Source organism: Macaca fascicularis, chromosome 7 (genome assembly GCF_037993035.2).
Source record: "Macaca fascicularis isolate 582-1 chromosome 7, T2T-MFA8v1.1".
NCBI lineage: Eukaryota > Metazoa > Chordata > Mammalia > Primates > Cercopithecidae > Macaca > Macaca fascicularis.
Window position 1 is genome coordinate 16,871,144 of NC_088381.1, and position 20,842 is coordinate 16,891,985.

General features: G+C 44.9%; 1 protein-coding gene and 1 pseudogene across 3 annotated transcripts; one reads left to right on the forward strand and one right to left on the reverse strand.

The window, feature by feature from the left end:
* Positions 1–5,720: 5,720 nt before the first annotated feature.
* On the reverse strand, positions 5,721–6,194 carry LOC102139793 (large ribosomal subunit protein eL22 pseudogene; annotated as a pseudogene).
* A 2,591-nt stretch (positions 6,195–8,785) lies between these two features.
* KNSTRN (kinetochore localized astrin (SPAG5) binding protein) lies at positions 8,786–20,425 on the forward strand. 3 transcript variants are annotated; one of them, XM_045395290.3, is made up of 9 exons: positions 8,786–9,149; positions 9,331–9,425; positions 12,162–12,294; positions 12,968–13,015; positions 15,119–15,224; positions 15,454–15,547; positions 17,073–17,134; positions 17,855–17,929; positions 19,656–20,425. In XM_045395290.3, the coding sequence occupies exons 1-9, from the start codon at positions 8,941–8,943 to the stop codon at positions 19,782–19,784; spliced, it is 951 nt and encodes a 316-aa protein (XP_045251225.2). In that variant the 5' UTR covers positions 8,786–8,940; the 3' UTR covers positions 19,785–20,425. The 3 variants fall into 3 exon arrangements, with proteins under 3 accessions (XP_045251225.2, XP_045251227.2, XP_073851623.1); XM_045395292.3 differs by lacking the exon at positions 17,073–17,134; XM_073995522.1 differs by lacking the exons at positions 17,073–17,134; positions 17,855–17,929; positions 19,656–20,425 and adding an exon at positions 16,240–16,354.
* The last annotated feature ends 417 nt before the right edge of the window (positions 20,426–20,842 follow it).

Consider the following 20,842-nt stretch of genomic DNA (forward strand, 5'->3'; position numbering starts at 1 on the left):
CACACCCAGCTAATTTTTCATATCTTTAGTAAAGGCAGGGTTCCACCGTCTTAGCCAGGATGGTCTTGATCTCCTGACCTTGTGATCCACCCACCTCAGCCTCCCAAAGTGCTGGGATTACAGGTATGAGCCACTACACCCGGCCCTGATCTTTTATTTGACGGCGGCATTATCTCATTTTTTGATAATACACATGGGTATTGGCAAGCTCTTGGGACCCCATGCCAAGCATCAAGATCCCATTTACCTGGTGATAGGAAACACAGACATTCCTTACCCTTTCCACCCTCACCCTTGTTCACAGGGATGACTGTAACTAAGGTCTGCAGGTATTTATGCTTAGGAGAAGAAATTGTGGCTCAATTCACCAGGAAGATGGGAAACAAAAGAAAGCCACTATGTGCTATGTAAATGTCTAGCCATCCAAAACCACCCTATGCAGAGGAACCCTGGAAGGGCCTTGATAAATTACTCATAATTATTATCAGGCCTCTTTGTGATTACTCACATTTCTCTCAATATAGGGGAAAGATCAGCATTTTACCAAATCCACAACCATCAAACAAACAAGAGCTTTAATGCTGCTGAAGAAAATCACACAGCTGAGCAGATAGATGTAGATTTGAATTCATGGCCACCTATCTTAACTGGACCCTCAGCTCTGCCTAGCTAGTATTCATTCTAGCTACTAGTTTTGATTATTTGTATCGACTCTTTTATATTTTCTCCACCTTCTCAAATATCTGATGCCCTCAACTTCCCCCACCCCTCAGTGGACCAAAAAAAAAAAAAAAAAATACATTCTTCATGAAGAAAATTGAAGCCTTCAAATAGAAATTTCACCTTCAAGGCACCAAAGCCCCTACTTACCTACCCCCGCTCCTGCCTGCTCCTCTCCCCATCCCTTCTGCTACAACGAAGGAAGCAGTAATGGCTCCATCAATGGCTTCTCACACTTTGTGTCAGAGGCTTTGCACTCCCCTACAAGGACATGAAGACTTTCTAGAAGGTAGGTGGACACAGATAGTTTTAAAGTAATCCATTTCCAGAGCCGCCTTCTCCATATGTTCCCCTCCTCATATTGGTGGGCCTAAGAAGTAGCCAGAGGCCTGACAGCTCTCCTTCCCCACTTCCACTTTCACCAGTTGTCTCCCCTCCCTCATTCTGAATCCTACTCTGGCACCTTGCTCTGCGCTGTTAAAAACAAATAAAAGGGCTACTTGAGAATGCTCTGCTTGAGGAAGTCCTCGAAAGAGCAAAGCCTGGAGAGCTTCTTTGAGAAGGTTCACGGGGCGGCCCTGTGGCTCAGTTCTGTGCCTTCGTCATTTAAGAATTCAAATTCAGGCAAGGCGTGGTGGCTGACGCCTGTAATCCCAACACTTTGGGAGGCCGAGGCGGGTGGATCATGAGGTCAGGAGATCGAGACCATCCTGGCTAACACGGTGAAACCCCGTCTCTACTAAAAATACAAAAAAATTAGCCGGGCATGGTGGTGGGCACCTGTAGTCCCAGCTACTCAGGAGGCTGAGGCAGGAGAAGGGCGTGAACCCGGGAGGCGGAGCTTGCGGTGAGCCGAGATCACACCACTGCACTCCAGCCTGGGCGACAGAGCGAGACTCCATCTCAAAAAAAAAAAAAAAAAAAAAATTCAAATTCATTGAACATGTTATATTGTAAAATATATATATATTAAAAAAGAAAAAACAATAAAAATTTTTTAAATAATTCAAGTTCAGGTGAGACACAGTGGGTCATGCTTGTAATCCCAGTGCTTTTGAAAGACTGAAGTGGGAGCATGGCTTGAGGCCAGGAGTTTGAGACCAGCTTGGGCAACATAGCAAGATCCCGTATCTACAAAAAATAATTTTAAAAATTAGCTGGGCATGGTGATATGTGCCTGTAGACCCAGCTACTCCAGACGCTGAGGCAAGAGTATCACTCGAACTCTGGAGTTCAAGGTTACAGTGAGCCATAATCACATTATGGCACTCCAGCCTGGCAACAGAGCGAGACCTTAACTCTAAAAAGAAAGAAAGAAAGAAGAAATCAAACTGAAAGTGAGATGGTTGACACAGGATACATATTAAGCACATCGATTTGAATGGAAAAATAAAATCAGACTTTTCCTGTTAGAAGGTCAGATTTGGCTCACAGGTTTGACAGAGAGGATAGCCTTTGCAAGTAGGATGTATGGTGGACATTTTCCCTAAAATGGAATAACTTTAATCTGCAGCTCCACAGTTTGAACAGAAACAGACTGAAAGTACAGATACAACTTCCCTTTCCAGCCAAGATGGAGGAGCAGGGGCCAAGTTTACCCTCCTGCCTAAAACAACCAACCAAACAGAAAACACATGAAATAATGAGTTTCAAGACACTGGACATGAGGTAACAAAAGACAGTGATCTCTCAGAGGCAAGAAACAAATAAGGTGAACCCCTCGGTTGCCCAGTTTACTGCTTGAGAGGATGTATTTCATGGAGGGAGAACCTAGGCAAAGCAAGTGACTTTGAGGTGAGGGGATAGCTGAGAGTTTGGAGCAGCCGACTGGCTAGAGTGCTCAGGACAGGGTACTGGAGAGGAGAAAGGTGGATACATAGAGAATTCTGGGGATCTGCAAAGGGCCCCTATTGAGTGTTCAACAGAGTATGATTCATCATATAAGTGTAAAGAAACCACTTGAGACAAAGGAAAGAACCACCCGAAACAATGGGCTGGAACAGTAGCCAGGAGTCACACAGAGCCTGGACAGTGCCTGTCCCCATCAGCCAGATCGGAAAACCTCATAATTTATGGAGCATTGGTCAGAGCTCTCAGAAGGGCCTTGCCTCATAGTGGGGATTCATTAGCCCTAGTTTAAACATTGCTAGATCCTACCTAACAAATCTCAAAAGTGAGACCTGAAGGAATCAAGCTGTTTCTAAGTAACTGAACTGCCTCCCAGAACAAAGCCCAAGAACATTTACAGAAATCCAAAATTAACAAGCACCCAAAAATGTAAAATTCACAGTGCCTGATTCTCCAATAAAAAATTACCAGTCATGTGGTCGGGCGCGGTGGCTCACGCCTGTAATCCCAGCACTTTGGGAGGCCGAGGCGGGCAGATCACAAGGTCAGCAGATCAAGACCATTCTGGCTAACACGGTGAAACCCCGTCTCTACTAAAAAATACAAAAAATTAGCCGGGCGTGGTGGCGGGTGCCTGTAGTCCCAGCTACTTGGGAGGCTTTGGGAGGCTGAGGCAGGAGAATGGCGTGAACTCAGGAGGCGGAGCTTGCACTGAGCCAAGACTGAGCCACTGCACTCCAGCCTGGGCAACAACGCAAGACTCCATCTCAAAAAAAAAAAAAAAATTACCAGTCAAGCAAACTATGACCCATCATAAGGAGAAAAATCAATTGAAACCACCACAGCTGACACCTATGTGAGAACTGGACAAGGACATTAAAAGAATTATTATAACTGTATTCCATATGTACTAAGTAGAGACTAGGAATATATTTTTAAATACCCACTTTGAATTTTAGAGACGAAAACTAAAATGTCTGAGATGATGGGGTGGGTGGGGTAGGCAGAAAGAAGAGGATGGGAAGAAGTACCAAGGGGAAGGAGGAATGATTTGGGTATGACGGATGGGTGTGTTTATTATTTTAATTGTGGTGATGGTTTCACAGGTATATGTAATTTCTAAACTTATCAAATTGTACACTTAAAATATGTGGTTTATGGAATGTTAATTATATCTCAATAAAATTGTTAAAATTGTACTGAAACAAAACCATTGGGGGAAACTGGGTAAAGAGTCCAAAGGACCTCCCTGTACTATCATTGTAACTTCCTGTCAATTATAACGATTCTAAAATAAAGAATTTAAAAGTGTCTTTAAAATTTAAAAAAAAAGTCTGAGATGAAAAATCACTGAATGGAATAACAACAGTTTAGACATTGCAGGAAAAAAAAAAAAAAACAGTAGTGCACTTGAAGACATAACAATATAAATTATCCAAAAAACACCAAGAGAAATAATTTTAGAAATGAATACAAAGGGCTAGGCGCAGTGGCTCATGCCTGTAATCCCAACACTTTGGGAGGCTGAGGCAGGCGGATCACCTGAAGTCAGGAGTTCGAGACCTCCCTGGCCAACATGGTGAAACCCTGTCTCTGGTAAAAATACAAAAATTAACCTGGTGTGGTGGTGCACACCTGTCATCTCAGCTACTCGGGAGGCTGAGGCAGAAGAATCACTTGAGTACGGGAGACAGAGGTTGCAATGAGCTGAGATGGCACCACTGCACTCCAGCCTGGGCAACAGAATGAGACTCCATCTCAAAAAAAAAAAAAAAGAAAAGAAAAGAAATGAATACAAAGTATACACCATATGACCAGGTGGGTGGTTCATGCCTGTAATCTCTGCACTTTGGGAGGCTATGGTGGGAGAATCAGTCGAGGCCAGGAGCTCCCGACCAGCCTGGGCAATATAGCAAGACCTCATCTCCACACAAAAAAATTTTTTTAATAGCCAGGCATGGTGGCATGTGCCTATAGCCCCAACTACTTGGGAGGCTGAGGCAGGAGGATTGCTTGAGCCCAGGAGTTGAAGGCTGCAGTGAGCTATGATTGCACAACTGCACTCCAGCCTGGGCAACCAAGCAAGACCTTATCTCAAAAAAAAAAGAAAAAAGTAAACAATATACAACAGGCAGAAAGTATGTCCCTTACAATGATTTAAAGTTATGAAAAAAATTTAAGCCAGGTGAGATGGTGCATGCCTACAGTCTTGGCTACTCAGGAGGCTGAAGTGGGAGGATGGCTTGAGTCCAGAAGTTCAAGGCTGCACTACGCTATCTATGATCACACCTGTGAATAGCCACTGCACTCTAGCATGGATGACATAGCAAGATCCTGCCTCTAAAAAAATAAAAATAAAAGTAAACTTAAATATTAAGTATCAAGTAAAAACAGGCAAGAGGGTTTTTTTGTTTTTGTTTTGTTTTGTTTTGTTTTTTGTTTTTTTGTAGGGGCATATGAATAAAGGAATTTAAAGATGCTACTCTGGATCCCATCTTCCTTCTTCCTTGCTCCTGAGCATCCTTTCCATCCATTCTACTGGCTCGTTCTTATGGGCACACATATCCACAGCTTTTTTTTTTTTTTTTTTTTTTTTGAGACGGAGTCTCTCTCTGTCACCCAGGCTGGAGTGCAGTGGCGCCATCTCGGCTCACTGCAAGCTCCGCCTCCCAGGTTGACGCCATTCTCCTGCCTCAGCCTCTGGAGTAGCGGGGACTACAGGCACCCGTCACCACGCTCGGCTAGTTTTTTTGTATTTTTAGTAGTATTTTTAGTAGTATTTTTACTGTTAGCCAGGATGGTCTCCATCTCCCGACCTTGTGATCCGCCTGCCTCAGCCCCTCAAAGTGCTGGGATTACAGGCTGAGCCACCCTGCCCGGCCCACATGTCCACAGCTTTAGAGAAAGCTTTCTTTGACCCCCATAACCCATCTCCAGTTACTGCCCAGTTGCTCTGCTTTTTTTGCAACAGACTCCTGGAGTTACACCTGCCATCTCTGCTTCCTCATCTCCCACGTACTCTTCAACCCATGCCCATGTGACTGCCACTGCAAACGCTCCACCAGCATTCCTCTTGCTAGACTCATCATGACTTCTCTGTTGCTAAATTCATTGGATGCTTTTCGTTCTCATTCTACTTGCCCTTTCAACTATTTTTTTTTTTTTTTTTGGTTCCCAAGTTTTATTCAAGAACTCATACAAAATATTCCTGATAAATGAAATTTAATCCTCATCTTCCTGCTCTTCTTCGTCCTGGTTAATCTGGAAGTAACGTAATTCATAACTCTCTTTGCTGTTAGCAACTACGCGCAACCAGTCACATAGATTATTCTTCTTCAAATATTTTTTGGTGAGATATTTCAAATACCTTTTGGAGAAAGACACCACAGATGTCACGGTGATCTTGCTCTTGTTCCTTTCGATGGTTACCACCCCTCCACCAAGGTTCCCAGCTTTTTCCTTCACTTTGATCCTTTCTTGCAAAAACTGCTCAAAATTGGCAGCATCCATGATTCCATCTTCTACAGGATGGATGCAATCAAGAGTGAACTTCAGAACCCGCTTCTTTTTTTTGTCCCCCTTCGCCACAAGCTTTTTCGCAGGAGCCATGGCAGCAGCGGAGTTAGAAAGTCAACTATTTTCAATAGTTCACCACTCCCTCCTTCAGCAGCTTGCCACTTCCTCCTTAGATTTTGGAACACCACCCTTTTTTTGTTCTCTTCTCACCTCTCTGGCACCTCTTTATCAGGTTTCTTGGCAAGCACCTTATTAGCATTGCAACTTCAAAATGCTGGTGTCCCTGTCCTTGGCCCAAAGACTCTCTGCACACTTCTTCCCTTGATCTCATCAAATATCAAGGTTTTGTTTTATTTTATTTTGTTTGAGACAGAGTGTCGCTCTGTCACCCAGGCTGGAGTACAGTGGCACCATCTCGGCTCACTGCAACCTCCACCTCCCAGGTTCAAGTCATTCTCCTGCCTCAGCCTCCCGAGTAGCTGGGATTACAGGCATGCACCACCATGCCTGGCTAATTTTTCTATTTTTAGTAGAGATGGGATTTCACCATGTTGGCCAGTCTGGTTTCGAATTTCTGGCCTCAAGTGATCCCACCTCAGCCTCCCAAAGTGCTGGGATTACAAGCGTGAGTCACTGTGCCCGGCCATTGTTTTGTATTTTTAGCAGAGACAGGGTTTCATCGTGTTGGCCAGGCTGGTCTCGAACTCCTAAATATCAAAATTTTAAGTACATTCATATGTCAATAACTCCCAAGAGTGTATCTCCAATCCAGGCTCTCTTCTGGGCTCAAGGCCTGTATTTCCAATTGCCTACATGACCACCCCACTGGAATGCCTCAAAGATATGTCTGGTTTTCCACGTTCAAAACTGAATTCTCAATTTCCCCAGCAGAAAATAGTGGCTCTGTCCTCACAATTATTCAAGCCCAATTATTCGAAAAGAAAAAGGGCTGGGCGCGGTGGCTCACGCCTGCCCCAGCACTTCGGGAGGCCGAGGCGGGCAGATCACCTGGGGTCAGGAGTTTGAGACCAGCCTGGCCAACATGGTGAAACCCCGTCTCTACTAAAAATATAAAAAATTAGCCAAGCATGGTAGCAGCGCCTGTAATCCCAGCTACTTGGGTAACTGAGGCAGGAGAATCGCTTGAACTCAGGAGGCGGAGGTTGCAGTGAGCTGAGCCGAGATGACACCACTGCACTCCAGCCTGGGCAACAGAATGAGACTTCATCTCCAAAAAAAAAAAAAAAAAAGGAAAGAAAGAAAAAAAAGAATATATATATATAAATTGAGTCAGGTACAGTGGCTCATGTCTGTTGGGAGGCTGAGGTGGGAGGATCATTTGAGGCCAGGAGTTTAAGACCAGCCTGGGCAACATAGCAGGACCCCATCTCTACAAAAAGTAGCTGGGCCTGGTGGCATGCACCTTTAACCTTTAGTCTTAGCTACTCAGGAGACTAAGGTGGGAGGATCTCCTGAACCCAGGAGTTCAAGGTTGCAGTGAACTATGATTGCACTCCAGCCTGGGCAACAGAGTGAGACCCTGTCTCAAAAAAATAAAATACAGTAAAATAAAATATAAATTGGATGACACTCTCCTGCTTTAATGCTTCAGTGACTTTCCATTACTTTTAGATAAAATCTAATCTCTATACCTTAGCCTGTAAAATTTGTCTTTTGACTTCTTATTTCTCCAGTTTTATCTGTACCACTCTCTTCCTATCTTTCTGTGCCTAGGGAAGAACCCATTTCTGCCTTGGGACTTTGCATTTTCCCCTTTCCCCAATGATTAACTCCCTCTCCTCCTTCCTTAATCGAACATCATCTCAGAGAGGTCTTCCCTGAGCCCCCAATATAATCTAAGTTTCCCTGCTTTTCTATCTTATAGGATTTTGTACTTTCTCTTCATTGTGTGTGAGTGTGTGTGTGTGTGTGTGTGTGTGTTTTGGTTTGGTTTTTGAGATCATGCTCTGTCACCCAGGGTGGAGTGCAGTGGTGCAATCTCAGCTCACTGCAACCTCTGCCCCCCGGGGGTCACACAATCCCCCTACCTCAGCCTCCAGGGTAGCTGGGACTACAGGAGCATGCCACGACGCCCAGCTAATTTTTGTATTTTTTGTAGAGATGGGGTTTCACTATGTTGCCCAGGCTGTTCTTGAACTCCTGGACTCAAGCAATCCACCCGCCTCCACCTCCCAAAGTGCTGAAATTACAGCTGTGAGCCACTGCGGCCAGCCTTCTTCACAATTTCACCACAATCCGTAAATATATCTTTATTCAGGTGATTATTTGTTCACTGTCTGTTTCCTAAGTCGTAAACTCCAGGAGGGCAGAGCCAAGGTCAATCTTGATATTTGCTCTCCCTCAGTCCCTCCCACCCACTGAGAACACTGCTGGGTAATCAGGAAGTGCTCAATAAATGCTGGATGAAATGAATGAACTAGTGCATTTAATGATGCAAACTACCCTGTTTATTAGGAGTAGCTTTGAATCGCTACTTAAAATCTGGGTAAGTACTATTAAAATTAGGACCTCAGGTAGGTGCCTCAGGTATCTCAGCCCATAGGTCCTTTTCTTCAAGCTTCACCTGCCACTCTCCTCCTGTAATGTGTTGTTTTCATCCAAATAACCTGTGCTCCTGGCAATATCCCTAACAATCCCAAACTAAATAAAGAGGATTGTGACACGGACCCTTAATGTGGCCACGTTTGCGTCTCCATCCCGGAATATGACGCTGGTAGCTCATTAGCGCCATTCAAGCCTACAAATTGCATCACCCTCCTCCTCCGCCCAGACCTGGGGGCTACAACACCTTTCGCTAGGTCTGCCTCTGGCCTCCGAGCGAACCTTCCGTACAGCATGGCGGCTCCCGAACCCCCGCCAGGGAACAGAATGTTCCGTACAACATGGCTTTCTACGGAGTGCGATTCCCACCCACTTCCGCCCAGCTACCGGAAGTTTCCATTTGAAACCGAGGCGGCCAACTTGGCAGGCGGCGCGACAGTTGCTTCAGGGCATCTTTTGAAAGAGAGCGACAAGGACTGCGGGCAGGACCGGCGGGCTCCTGGGTTCGGCTCTCCCGGGGCGAGGGACTGGGCTGGATGGGAGGAAGGACGGAAAGAGCTGGGAAAGGAGGATTTTCTCTTTTCCAACCCCGAGCCGAGGCCTGTCGGGTCGCGCTATCCCCAAGCCCACCACTCTCGGGCCCAGTAGTCCAGCGCTGGGTAACATTCATCCTGTACCTTCCAGAGTTCAGCCGTGCCGCCTCGTTACGATGACCAGTGTGGTTAAGACAGTGTATAGCCTGCAGCCCGCCTCTTCGCTGAGCGGCGGCCAGCCCGCAGGTGAGTGCCCACGCCGCGCCCGGGGCACTGCGGCCCGGCCGGGGATGGTCCCGGGAGTGTGGAGATCCAATGGGTGGCGTGGGCACTGGGAGGGTGTCCCGCCGGCCCTGAAAACCTGCGAGCGCCCTATAACCAGGGTGTGTAGGCTTATGATGGGAGTTAGGGGAAGGGCCATGTGGTAGGATTTTAGACCTGCTCTGCATTTTTCTGCCCGCGTATGTACTGTATTCATCAGTTAGATTTAAGTTGTTGGTTATTGTACAATGTTATTCCCATTAAGCTAGGAATCCCCTTCTAACCGGTTATCCGTCTTATTTCCAGACTTGGGTCATCTTGAGGGATTGGGTTTGTTTTCAGGGAGGAAAGAGGAGAATCATTTGAGAAGTGGAATGCTTAGGGTTCTTTGTTCACCTTTACATCTGCGCCGTGTTTCTCGAGATAATTATTGAGAATTACCACATTCTCAATACACGTTTGTTGAGTGAAGTGGGAGAGAGGGGTTAGACCTAGGCAAAGTATTTGAGAAACTTGGGCGAAGAGACAGACATGATTAAAAATAGAGTTTTTAATTGCTTTGCCATCTGCTTTGTGTTGCTTTGCTTGTGGTTCAAAGTCATCTCATGGGGTTTGCAGTCGGGAAACTGCCTAATCTAGAGATTATAGTACAGAATAAGCTTCAGACATCAGAAAACTGTTGCGGGAGATTGTGGAGTAGCTATTTATGATCTCTTCCCAGATGATTCCACTCAGCTGGTACATAAACCTTGGCAGGATTGAGCTCTGAAGTAAATAGGCTTTTCTCCAAAGGCTTAATGGGTTGTTTGTTGTCTTGTGTAGCCACAGAACACCTGAATGGTAATCCTGGCACCAGCGGGGACTAGGAGTTGCTGGAAGAACTGGAGCCAGGTCTCAGCTGCTTGCTGTGTCTTTCCCTTAGATGCAGTGCCCTCAGTCAGTGGGCAGTGACTAGCTCTCTCAGCCAAGCTGCGAGTGTTCATCTCTTGGGTTTACATCTCTGTCCCAGCTTTATGATCATATGTAACTGGAACAGTTTCAAATTTTTACACTGCCTCCCAGGTTTTTTGTTTTGATTTTGAGCATGGGCTGGATAAGTAATTTATGCACATGTAAAAAAAAAAAGTTGGAAAACCATATACAATGATAAACAAGTTTCCTTCCCTTCCTTGACACCAGCCATCCAGTTCCCCTCCCAGTGTCTCCCATTTTTAGGAGACAGCTTTGTGAAATCCTACTAAGTTTTTCTACATTGCAATCCTTAGGTTTTAGCAAATACGAATTATTGGAACCAATTCTAGTCAATGAAGAGTGTTAATTTTGATCAATCGACTGTTAATTCCATTTTACATGGAGTAGATTTGTTGTTTATAACTTGCTAATACTTGAGAGAGGAGAAGATGATATTTCTCCAAGGTTACTTTTTACTTCAGACAGACACCTCAAAAAGAACCCTTTTAATACCTCATTTGTACCGCATTTCTTCAATTTGATTTGATTGTAATGGCTCTTAAGTTAGGTCAAGCTTAAAGGGGCCATTTTACAGTGAACAAAGTGAGAATGAGTCCAGAAAAGCCTGCGTGTGAGGGTGGGGGTGCTTTTAACTCCAGATAAGTTACTTGAATTTGCTGTAGAACATGAATGATGGACTGTGTGGTTGGGGAGCTGGCACAAGGATGAAGGAAAATTCTCACCTTTGGGGAAGAAGAGTGTTATGGCAGGGCCATTTCTCTGGTTATCTGGCAAGAAGATCAGATTAGAATGCCTAATAGCGAAACTCTAAACTTAACGAAGGGTAAACGAAAGAGCTGGTGGTAGAGGCAGTCAGCATGGAAGAGGAAGGGACCAGACAGGTAGTTTAGAGATGGTCTGTGAAACAACCTATGCAACTGTGAAGTGTTTGATTTATTCAACAAGCAGTTATTGAACCCCTGTTCATATGCCAAATATTCTTCTAGGTGATGGGGACACAAAGATGTCTTAGAGTGGTTAGGAAGATATTCTGGGAAAAAGAACGAAGTAACAATTTAAAAAAACTCAGAGCAGCTCAGTCATGCCTTAGGAGAGTGTGCAGCGTGCTTGGAGTTGCTTAACGAGATGGTACAAGGATTCAGCCGTGTTTTACTTCCACCCTGCTCTCTGCTGGTGTCCATCTCCATGTTCACTTTTACAGCCTCCACCTTTCAGTTCAACGAAACTTTTGGCTACCCTCAAACACACTGTACTGTCCATTTAAAGAATTTTGGTTTTTATTGCCAATTAGCCTGGAAGTTTTATTCTTTTGAATTAATATCACATGTTGAAATTTGCCAGAATGAAAATAAAGATTTGGCCAGGCGTGGTGGCTCACGCCTGGGAGGCCACAGCAGGAGGATTGCTTGAACCCAGGAGTTCGAGGCCAGGCTGGGCAACATAGTGAAACCCTGTCTCTATTTTTTAAATTTTATTTTAAAACATATTTTAGGTGCCTGTAGTCCAGCTACTCAGGAGGCTGAGGCAGGAGAATCTCTTGAACCCAAGAGGCAGAGGTTGCAGTGAGCCAAGATCGCACCACTGTACTCCAGCCTGGGCCACAGAGCGAGACTCTGTCTCAAAAAATTAATAATATTTTTTAAAATACAGTAAAGATTTATGACAACTTAGAATGGGGCTCTGTTTGTTATAGGGTTGCAGCTGTCGGCTCACGATGCCAGAAGTTTTACCTCTCGTTTTCCTTTGCAGACACACAAACTCGGGCCACTTCTAAGAGTCTGTTACCTGTTAGGTCCAAAGAAGTCGATGTTTCCAAACAGCTTCATTCAGGAGGTCCAGAGAATGATGTTACAAAAATCACCAAACTGAGACGAGAGAATGGGTGAGAACGCATCATTAGTATCCAGTTAGAACATCTTCCTAGAAATTGATCAATACAAAGAATTAGAAAACAGGATTTTGGGGAATACAAGGCTCCTGAACAACTGGCCTTCAGTCAGTGGCCCAGAGCTATGCAGCATTCCTGAGCTCTTTGCCAGAACCCTCTGGGTTGATCTTTCTGAAGAGACACAGCCAGGGCTATGAGAGGTGTTCTTTCCTCTTTCATCGCTTGCTCTGAGGATACAAATGGCAGCACTGTAGTCATACGCCAACCCTGAGGGGTAGTCATGTGGGGTGGGGACTAGTTGTTACCCTAGGTTGCTGGTCTGACCACAGTCCAGCCCTAGCGTAGTGTGTGTGTGTGTCCCCAGCCAGCATTCAGTTCCCAGGTGAGTGAGGTTGACATGAGATAGCCACGCCATCTTGAGAGGAGCAGCTCTGTCAGGATGTTGGGGTGGTCGGGGTCATGCCCCGGTGCTACTAATAAGCCTTTTCAATAGTCTGTGCTGAAACAATAATGCATAGTCCCTCAGAGCTCTCAAGCTTGTGCCATTTGCCTTGTATGTCATCCCTGGTTCTTTCCTCAGAAACTCAAGTTCTTTGTTCTGCCTGTTCACTGCACACTTAACAGTACTATGAGTCTCTGATTCATTTCTTTGTTTCTGCCCTCCTAGGCAAATGAAAGCTACTGATACCACCACCAGAAGGAATGTCAGAAAAGGGTGAGCATCAGGGTAAATCAACTTGGCCACTGTTCTAGGGTAGTGGATCTCAATCCTTGTTTCTGCATCAGAATCACTCGTGGGACTTGTTTACTGTGTTAGGGTCTGGGTTCCACCTCAGGAACCTGCGTGGAATTTTCAGGGGTGAGGCACAGCTAGGTGTAAGAACCATTGTCAGTGCAAGAATCAGTGGTGCTACTATCTTGAGTCTCAAGCAAGAGCTTTTTGGACTCTACGCCAGGACCACTGTTGATCAGAAATCACACTTAGCTATGGCCCATCAACAGGAGGGTGAAGCCTTCAGGAGAGGAAGGGCTGCCTGTAGTTAGTGATCTCGAGATGAAGATTCTGGTGGTGGTGAAATCCGGGAGAGAAGGTTCATCTCTCATCTTTGAGGCTAGCTTCGAAGTTTTGCACTATCAGAAATAGAAATAATACGCTGAAAAGTCTGTACAAATAGGTTTTAGTTCCAGATCTATTATTTGGGCTTATCCTAAGAGTTTTGAAGATAGCAGGGCACAGTGGCTCATGCCTATAATCTCAACACTTTGGGAGGCCAAGGCTGGTGGATAACCTGAGGTTAGGAGTTCGAGTCCAGCCTGGGAAACATGATGAGACCCCATCTCTACTAAAAATACAAAAATTAGCCGGGCGTGGTGGCGCATGTCTATAATCCCAGCTACTCAGGAGGCTGAGGCGGGAGAATCACTTCATTCCCAGAGACAGAGGTTGCAGTGAGCCAAGATCACATCATTGCACTCCAGCCTAGGAGACAGAGCGAGACTCTGACTTAAAAAAATAAAAAAGTTTTGAAGACAAAATACTAGCAATAAAGACTGAGGCCAGGCGCGGTGGCTCAAGCCTTAATCCCAGCACTTTGGGAGGCCAGGACGGGCGGATCACGAGGTCAGGAGATTGAGACCATCCTGGCTAACACGGTGAAACCCCGTCTCTACTAAAAAGTACAAAAAACTAGCCGGGCGAGGTGGCGGGCGCCTGTAGTCCCAGCTACTCCGGAGGCTGAGGCAGGAGAATGGCGGAAACCCAGGAGGCGGAGCTTGCAGTGAGCTGAGATCTGGCCACTGCACTCCAGCCTGGGCGACAGTGGGAGACTCCATCTCAAAAAAACAAAACAAAACAAAAAAGACTGAGAACGTTAAGAAAAAACTCTAGGCCCGGCGCAGTGGCTGACGCCTGTAACCCCAGCACTTTGGGAGGCTGAAGCGGGCAGATCACAAGGTCAGGAGATCGAGACCATCCTGGCTAACATAGTGAAACCCCGTCTCTACTAAAAATACAAAAAATTAGCCGAGTGTGGTGACAGGTGCCTGTAGTCCCAGCTACTTGGGAGGCTGAGGTAGGAGAATGGCGTCAACCCGGGAGGCGGAGTTTGCAGTGAGCCCAGATAGCGCCACTGCACTCCAGCCTGGGCGACAGAGCGAGACTCCATCTCAAAAAAAAAAAAAAAAGAAAAAAGAAAAAACTCTAATATTGGTGATATTAGAGTTTATTAGATGATAAACATTATATTATTTTATTACATATCAGCCCAGCTACTGGGCTAAGAAATGCACATGGGTTTTCTCTCTTATTAATAATAATACTATGAGATGTAGGTATTGTCCTAATTGCCAAAATGAGGAAACAGGGCTTCAGGGAGCTTATGCAACTCACTGAAGGTCATAACCACTATGTAAATAGCCAGGATAGGAACAGGACGTGTTTGTGTAACTCTGTAGGCCATTTTTTTTTTTTTTTTTTTTTTTGAGACGGAGTTTTGCTCTTGTTGCCCAGGCTGGAGTGCAATGGTGCAATCTCAGCTCACACAGCCTCCACCTCCTAGGTTCAAGCGATTCTCTTGCCTCAACCTCCCAAATAACTGGGATTACAGGCATGCGCCACCACGCCCAGCTAATTTTTGTATTTGTAGTAGAGACAGGGTTTCTCCATGTTGGTCAGGCTGGTCTTGAACTCTTGACCTCAGGTGATCTGCCCACCTCAGCCTCCCAAAGTGCTGGGATTACAGGCGTGAGCTACTGCGCCTGGTGTAGGCCATGCTCTTAACCCTTTTGTCTTTTCATGTAAGTACAACTGTTATTACAGCTACAAACCACTGAGTAAGCAAAAATCAGAGGACGAGCTCAAGGACAAGAACCAGCTCTTAGAAGCCGTCAACAAGCAGTTGCACCAGAAGTTGACTGAAACTCAGGTAAGAGACCCACCAGAGCTCTGTTACCAGCTGCCACTGGGCAATGCACATGGAATCCTGATGGATGGCCCCTTGGGTGAGCAAGCTTGTTAATGCACAAATGCCCAAGGGCAGAAAAAAAAAAACAAAACAGGCTTTTGCTATGGCTGTCCAAGAGCAAGGGCAAGAAAGGGCGACCACCCCTAGGGATTGGGACAGTTCCTGATCTGTCTGTGCGGTGCTCCAACAGGGAGAGCTGAAGGACCTGACCCAAAAGGTAGAGCTGCTGGAGAAGTTTCGGGACAACTGTTTGGCAATTTTGGAGAGCAAGGGCCTTGATCCAGGTAAGAGATAGCACACAGCTAGCTGTCTTTGAAGGGATCAGTGCATGTGTCCCTTCCTGGGTTGATCTTGGCAGCATGGCATCAGCTGGCCCAGTAAGTGCAGGGGTTACTTCAGTAAAGCCCTAAAGATTTTGGAGGGCTTCTGTTTGTTTTCATGTGATGTTGATTTTTGCCTGGCCAATAGAATTTCAGAGGATTATATAGAGAGAAGGTTATCTCTTTCTTACCTGAACACTTTATGCCAACAGGTATGACCTTGCAAGTAGATGAGAAATATTTTGTTCCTTTCAAGGGAGAATATTTTCTGTCTCTTCCCATTTGGGAAAGTTACTAGTGTGCTTGAAAGGAACATTTTGTTTGAACATGTTCTTCCTCGCAAGCATACTAGTAACTTCTCAAATGGGAAGAGACAGAAAATACTACTTCAAGCATTCTTAAACCTGGCTAATCAGTAGAATTACAGTGACTAAAAAATGACTACTGTTACCCTGTCCCCCAGAGAGCAGAATCTGTAGCAAAGAGAGCAGTAGAAAGAATTGTCCAAAGACTGTAAGAGGGCCTCAGCCTGAGTCAAAGAGCTAGAGAATGCCCAGGAAATGGGCCCAGGCCTTTTTGTATTAAGGAATACTGACTTTGAATGTTACTGGTTAATCTTTAGGTTACAGGTGAGGATATTCTTTTTTTTTTTTGAGATGGAGTCTCACTCCGTTGCCCAGGCTGGAGTGCAGTGGCGTGATCTCAGCTCACTGAAACCTCCTCCTCCTGAGTTCAAGTGATTCTTGTGCCTTAGCCTCGTGAGTAACTGGGATTACAGGCATGTACCACTATACACAACTAATTTTTGTATTTTTAGTAGAGACAGGGTTTCGCCATGTTGGCCAGGCTGTTCTCAAACTCCTGACCTCAAGTGATCTGCCTGCCTCAGCCTCCCAGAGTACTGGGATTACAGACATGAGTCACCATGCCCGACCTGGGATATTCTTTATAGTCACTGTAAAATACATATTTTTAAATTTAAAATTTTTTTTTTGAGATGGGATCTCGCTATGTTGCCCAGGCTGGCCTCCAACTCCTGGGCTCAAGCAATCCTGAGTAGCTGGGACTACAGGTATGCGTCACCACAACTGACACCATAAATATTTTGTATGATTTTAATTTATTACATGCATGTGATATTACCAAAAGTAATAATTTTTAAGGCCTGAAAGGCTCTTAAATTGTGAACAAAACCAAAAAATCCAACCTATACATTTCCTTTGGACAAATTGTCCACTGACCTAAGGAGAAAGTATACAGAATTTTTGGCCATATCCAAACCTAGATTGAAAGGAGATAAAATGCAGTTCTGCAGGGCAGATGTGGGTGACCCTGCCAAGGTGAAAACTTGGGAGAAAGTCCAGGATTAGACACTTAAGAGAAATTCCCCTCATGAATATTTCTGTACTTGTTCATGGAGGGTTTTTATTTTTTTTTGGTTTAAAGTGTGTAGTTCCCTAAGTGAAGTTGACTTTGTTGTATCCGTCAGCTTTAGGCAGTGAGACCCTGGCATCACGACAAGAATCTACTACCGATCACATGGACTCTATGGTGAGGGAATGGGTGCGAAAGGGCACAAGGGCTGAGTGACTGTGGGGCTCTGTAAATCTAAGAAGGTCTCTGCTATATGTTCCATAAACCCCAAGAAACAACCTTTGATTATCTGCGATGGTAGAAAAGAGAAATGGAACATGCACTCAAAATAGCATATTTTACTTGAAAGGTAGCTTTGTGCTTACAAATATAGGTAAGTCTGAATTGAAAATTTAAAACACGTGGGGCCTGGCGCGGTGGCTCACGCCTGTAATCCCAGCACTTTGGGAGGCTGAGGCGGGTGGATCACGAGGTCAGGAGATCGAGACCATCCTGGCTAACACAGTGAAACCCCGTCTCTGCTAAAAAACACAAAAAACTAGCCGGGCAAGGTGGCGGGCGCCTGTAGTCCCAGCTACTTGGGAGGCTGAGGCAGGAGAATGGTGTCAACCCAGGAGGCAGAGCTTGCAGTGAGCTGAGATCTGGCCACTGCACTCCAGCCTGGGCGACAGAGCGAGACTCTGTCTCAAAAAAAAAGAAAAAAAAAAAAGAAAAAAGAAAATTTAAAACACGTGATAGGTAAACCTGTAGAGAGAGCTTTCTGGTTCCTCTGTTCTATACTGTATCAAATTTCCTGACTCCTTTGTTGAGAACTGTGTGGAAGGGATGTTAGCCATCATCTAATGCAGGTCTGGTTTTATATGAAGATTTGTTTACTACATTGTACTTTCCTCTTAGTTGCTGTTAGAAACTTTGCAAGAGGAGCTGAAGCTTTTTAATGAAACAGCCAAAAAGCAGATGGAGGAGTTACAGGTGAGAGGCAGACATCACCCTGACCATTTTCTACCACGATAGGTAGATTTCTTTCCTGTTTTTCTTTTTATTTTTAATAAACTTGCTAAATAATTTTAGATTTATAGGAAAGTTACAAAGATAATACAGAAAATTTACCCTGATACTTTTTTTTTTTTTTTAAATTTCCAACTTTTAAGTTCAGGGGTACATGGACAGGGTGTGCAGGTTTGTTACAAGGTAAACATGTGCCATGGTGGTTTACTACACAGATCATCCCATCACCTAGGTATTGAGCCCAGCATCTATTAGCTATTCTTCTTGATGCACTCCCTCCCCCAACCCCCAACAGTAACATCTTACATTATCCTGGTACATTTGTCAAAACTAAGAAATCAGCCAGGCATGGTGGCTCATGCCTGTAATCCCAGCACTTTGGGAGGCTGAGGTCGAAGGATTACTTGAAGCCAGGAGTTTGAGACCAGCCTGGGAAACATAGCAAGATCCCATCTCTGCAAAATAAAATTTAGAAAATAGCCAGGTGTGGTGGAAGGCAGAGGTTGCAGTGAGTCGAGATGGTGCCATTGCACTCCAGCCTGGGCAACACAGCAAGACTCCGTCTCAAAAAAAAAAAAAGTATGAATAAACTAAGTTCATACCAATAATGCCTATCTTGCTGGGTGGTTATAAAAGAGAATTATGTCTAGTACCTAACCCAGTGCCTAGCAAAGGTACTCACAGTATATACTTTTTTTGAGAGAGAGAGAGATGGTGCATACCTGTAGTCCCAGCTGCTCAGGAGGCTGAGGCGAGAAGACCACTTGGGCCCAGGAGGGCAAGGCTGCAGTGAGCTGTGATCATGCCACTGCACTCCGGCCTGGGTGACAGTGAGACTATGTCTCTAAAAATATAATTTTTTTTTTTTTTTGAGATAAAGCCTCGCTCTTACCCCCAGGCTGGAGTGCAGTGGCATGATAATCGGCTCACTGCAACCTCCACCTCCCGGACTCAAGAGATTCTCTTGCCTCAGCCTCCCGAGTAGCTGGGATTACAGGCGTTTGTGACCACGCCCGGCTAATTTTTATATTTTTAGTAGAGACAGGGTTTCACCGTGTTGGCCAGGCTGGTCTCGAACTCCTGACCTCAGGTGATCCACCCGCCTTGGCCTCCCAAAGTGCTGGGATTACAGGTGTGAGCCACTGCGCCCGGCAGGAAAAAATTGTTTTAAAAAAAGAGACCAACATCAGTACATTACTATTAACTATATTCCAAGTCTTCATTTGGATTTTTTAGCAGTTTTTTCCACCAATTTTTTTTTCTTTCTGTTAGCGAGGCCTCTTAGAAATGTTCACATTGCCAAGGCATGAGGCAATGTGTAACACAGTAGGTTGCTCAGAGTTGGGAATTGGGAACTGTATGTAATCCTTTCTATGGAAACTTGATGACTTGAGGAGGAGACCTGTAGTAAACACAGATTCTTTGGTCTGGACTGCTTCAGATTGCTTGGATGAATCATGGGATATTGCCCCAAACCTAGAGATACAGGAGTCTAGTCCCTCTCTACTACTAGGGGGACAATTCCTAAAACCAGCACGTAGAAGCAAAATCTAAAATAGAAGATACAGTCTCTGTTGATACTCCAGCGGTCTTCCTTAGTGGAACAGGAGCATAATGTGGGTATTGTGTTTCCTGTTAGTCAAGAGTTTTGTGTATGTGTTGTTTTCCTTTGGAATGTCTTTCCATGCAGGCCTTAAAGGTAAAGCTGGAGATGAAAGAAGAAAGAGTCCGATTCCTAGAACAGCAAACCTTATGTAACAATCAAGTAAATGATTTAACAACAGCCCTTAAGGAAATGGAGCAGCTATTAGAAATGTAAGAAGAAGCAAGTGGCCAGATGGCTCCCTCTTGGGCATAAACTCTCAGAGGAAGCCACTTAGGATATCATCTTGGCCATGATCTTCTGGGACTCACCATCTCCAGAATGAAAGCAATTTCTACAGTAGAATTAAGGACAGTTTATGCTGAAATGGCAATTCCTCATTTAAGCAAGTTTTCCCAACCTTCAGGTTGGTCAGCCCTCCTGAGCCTCACAGGTGGATAATTGAGGCCTACAAGAGAGGGGGGCCTAGGAGCTTGGATTGACCTTCTAGTCAACCACCTGATTCCAGCACACCATTATAATCCGGAGACTAAACCAACAACCAGAGGATCTAAAAGGTCACATTCAGATTTTCAGGAAGAAAATCTTCATTACAGTACAGCACAAGTGTTCCGTACAAGACCATTGAGGAGCCATGCTGTCCCCTTCCAACCTGGAACACATTCTGTCCCATCCTGGTTGGGCTTCTGTACCTCCTTATTAATTTATGAACCTGAAGTTGCTTGAAGTGTTTTGGGCTTAATAAATGGGGTGAAAGTATAGGTAGCAGTAACACCTACATGAAACAATACACCTTGGAGCTTTAAATTACTTTTTTTTTTTTAAGTCTACTTTTAAAATAAATACTTCTGTAAATATTCTGACTGTAACACTGAGGAATGAAAATAACCTTTTAACCTAGATATGTTAGTTGATCATTATTGAACTAATTTAGTTAACAAGTCCAAGATATTCTGACTTAATCTAGAATATTCTTCTGCTACTCTTTAAGAACCCTGTGGCTAGTCCCTCTGTCTCCGAAGAGCATTGGCTAGTCTCCTGAGGGTGCTGCCCATTTGTAGCAGTGGTTTCACCAGGTCTGTGGCCACTTGCTGCCTGTGTTCTCCCTGCACTTTTTTTTTTTTTTTTTTTTTTTGAGACAGAGCCTCACTCTCACCTAGGCTGGAGTGCAGTGACGTGATCTCGGCTCACTGCAACCTCCTCCTCCCGGGTCAAGCAATTCTCCTGCCTCAGCCTCCCGAGTAGCTGTGACTACAGGGACGTGCCACCACGCC

Excerpts from the sequence above, each read along its gene's own strand:
- KNSTRN (XM_045395290.3), top strand. The coding sequence starts at position 8,941 with ATGGCGGCTCCCGAACCCCCGCCAGGGAACAGAATGTTCCGTACAACA. Across the intron at positions 9,426-12,161 it reads GAGCGGCGGCCAGCCCGCAG|ACACACAAACTCGGGCCACT; the intron begins GTGAGTGCCCAC and ends TTTCCTTTGCAG. Across the intron at positions 13,016-15,118 it reads AGAAGGAATGTCAGAAAAGG|CTACAAACCACTGAGTAAGC; the intron begins GTGAGCATCAGG and ends CTGTTATTACAG.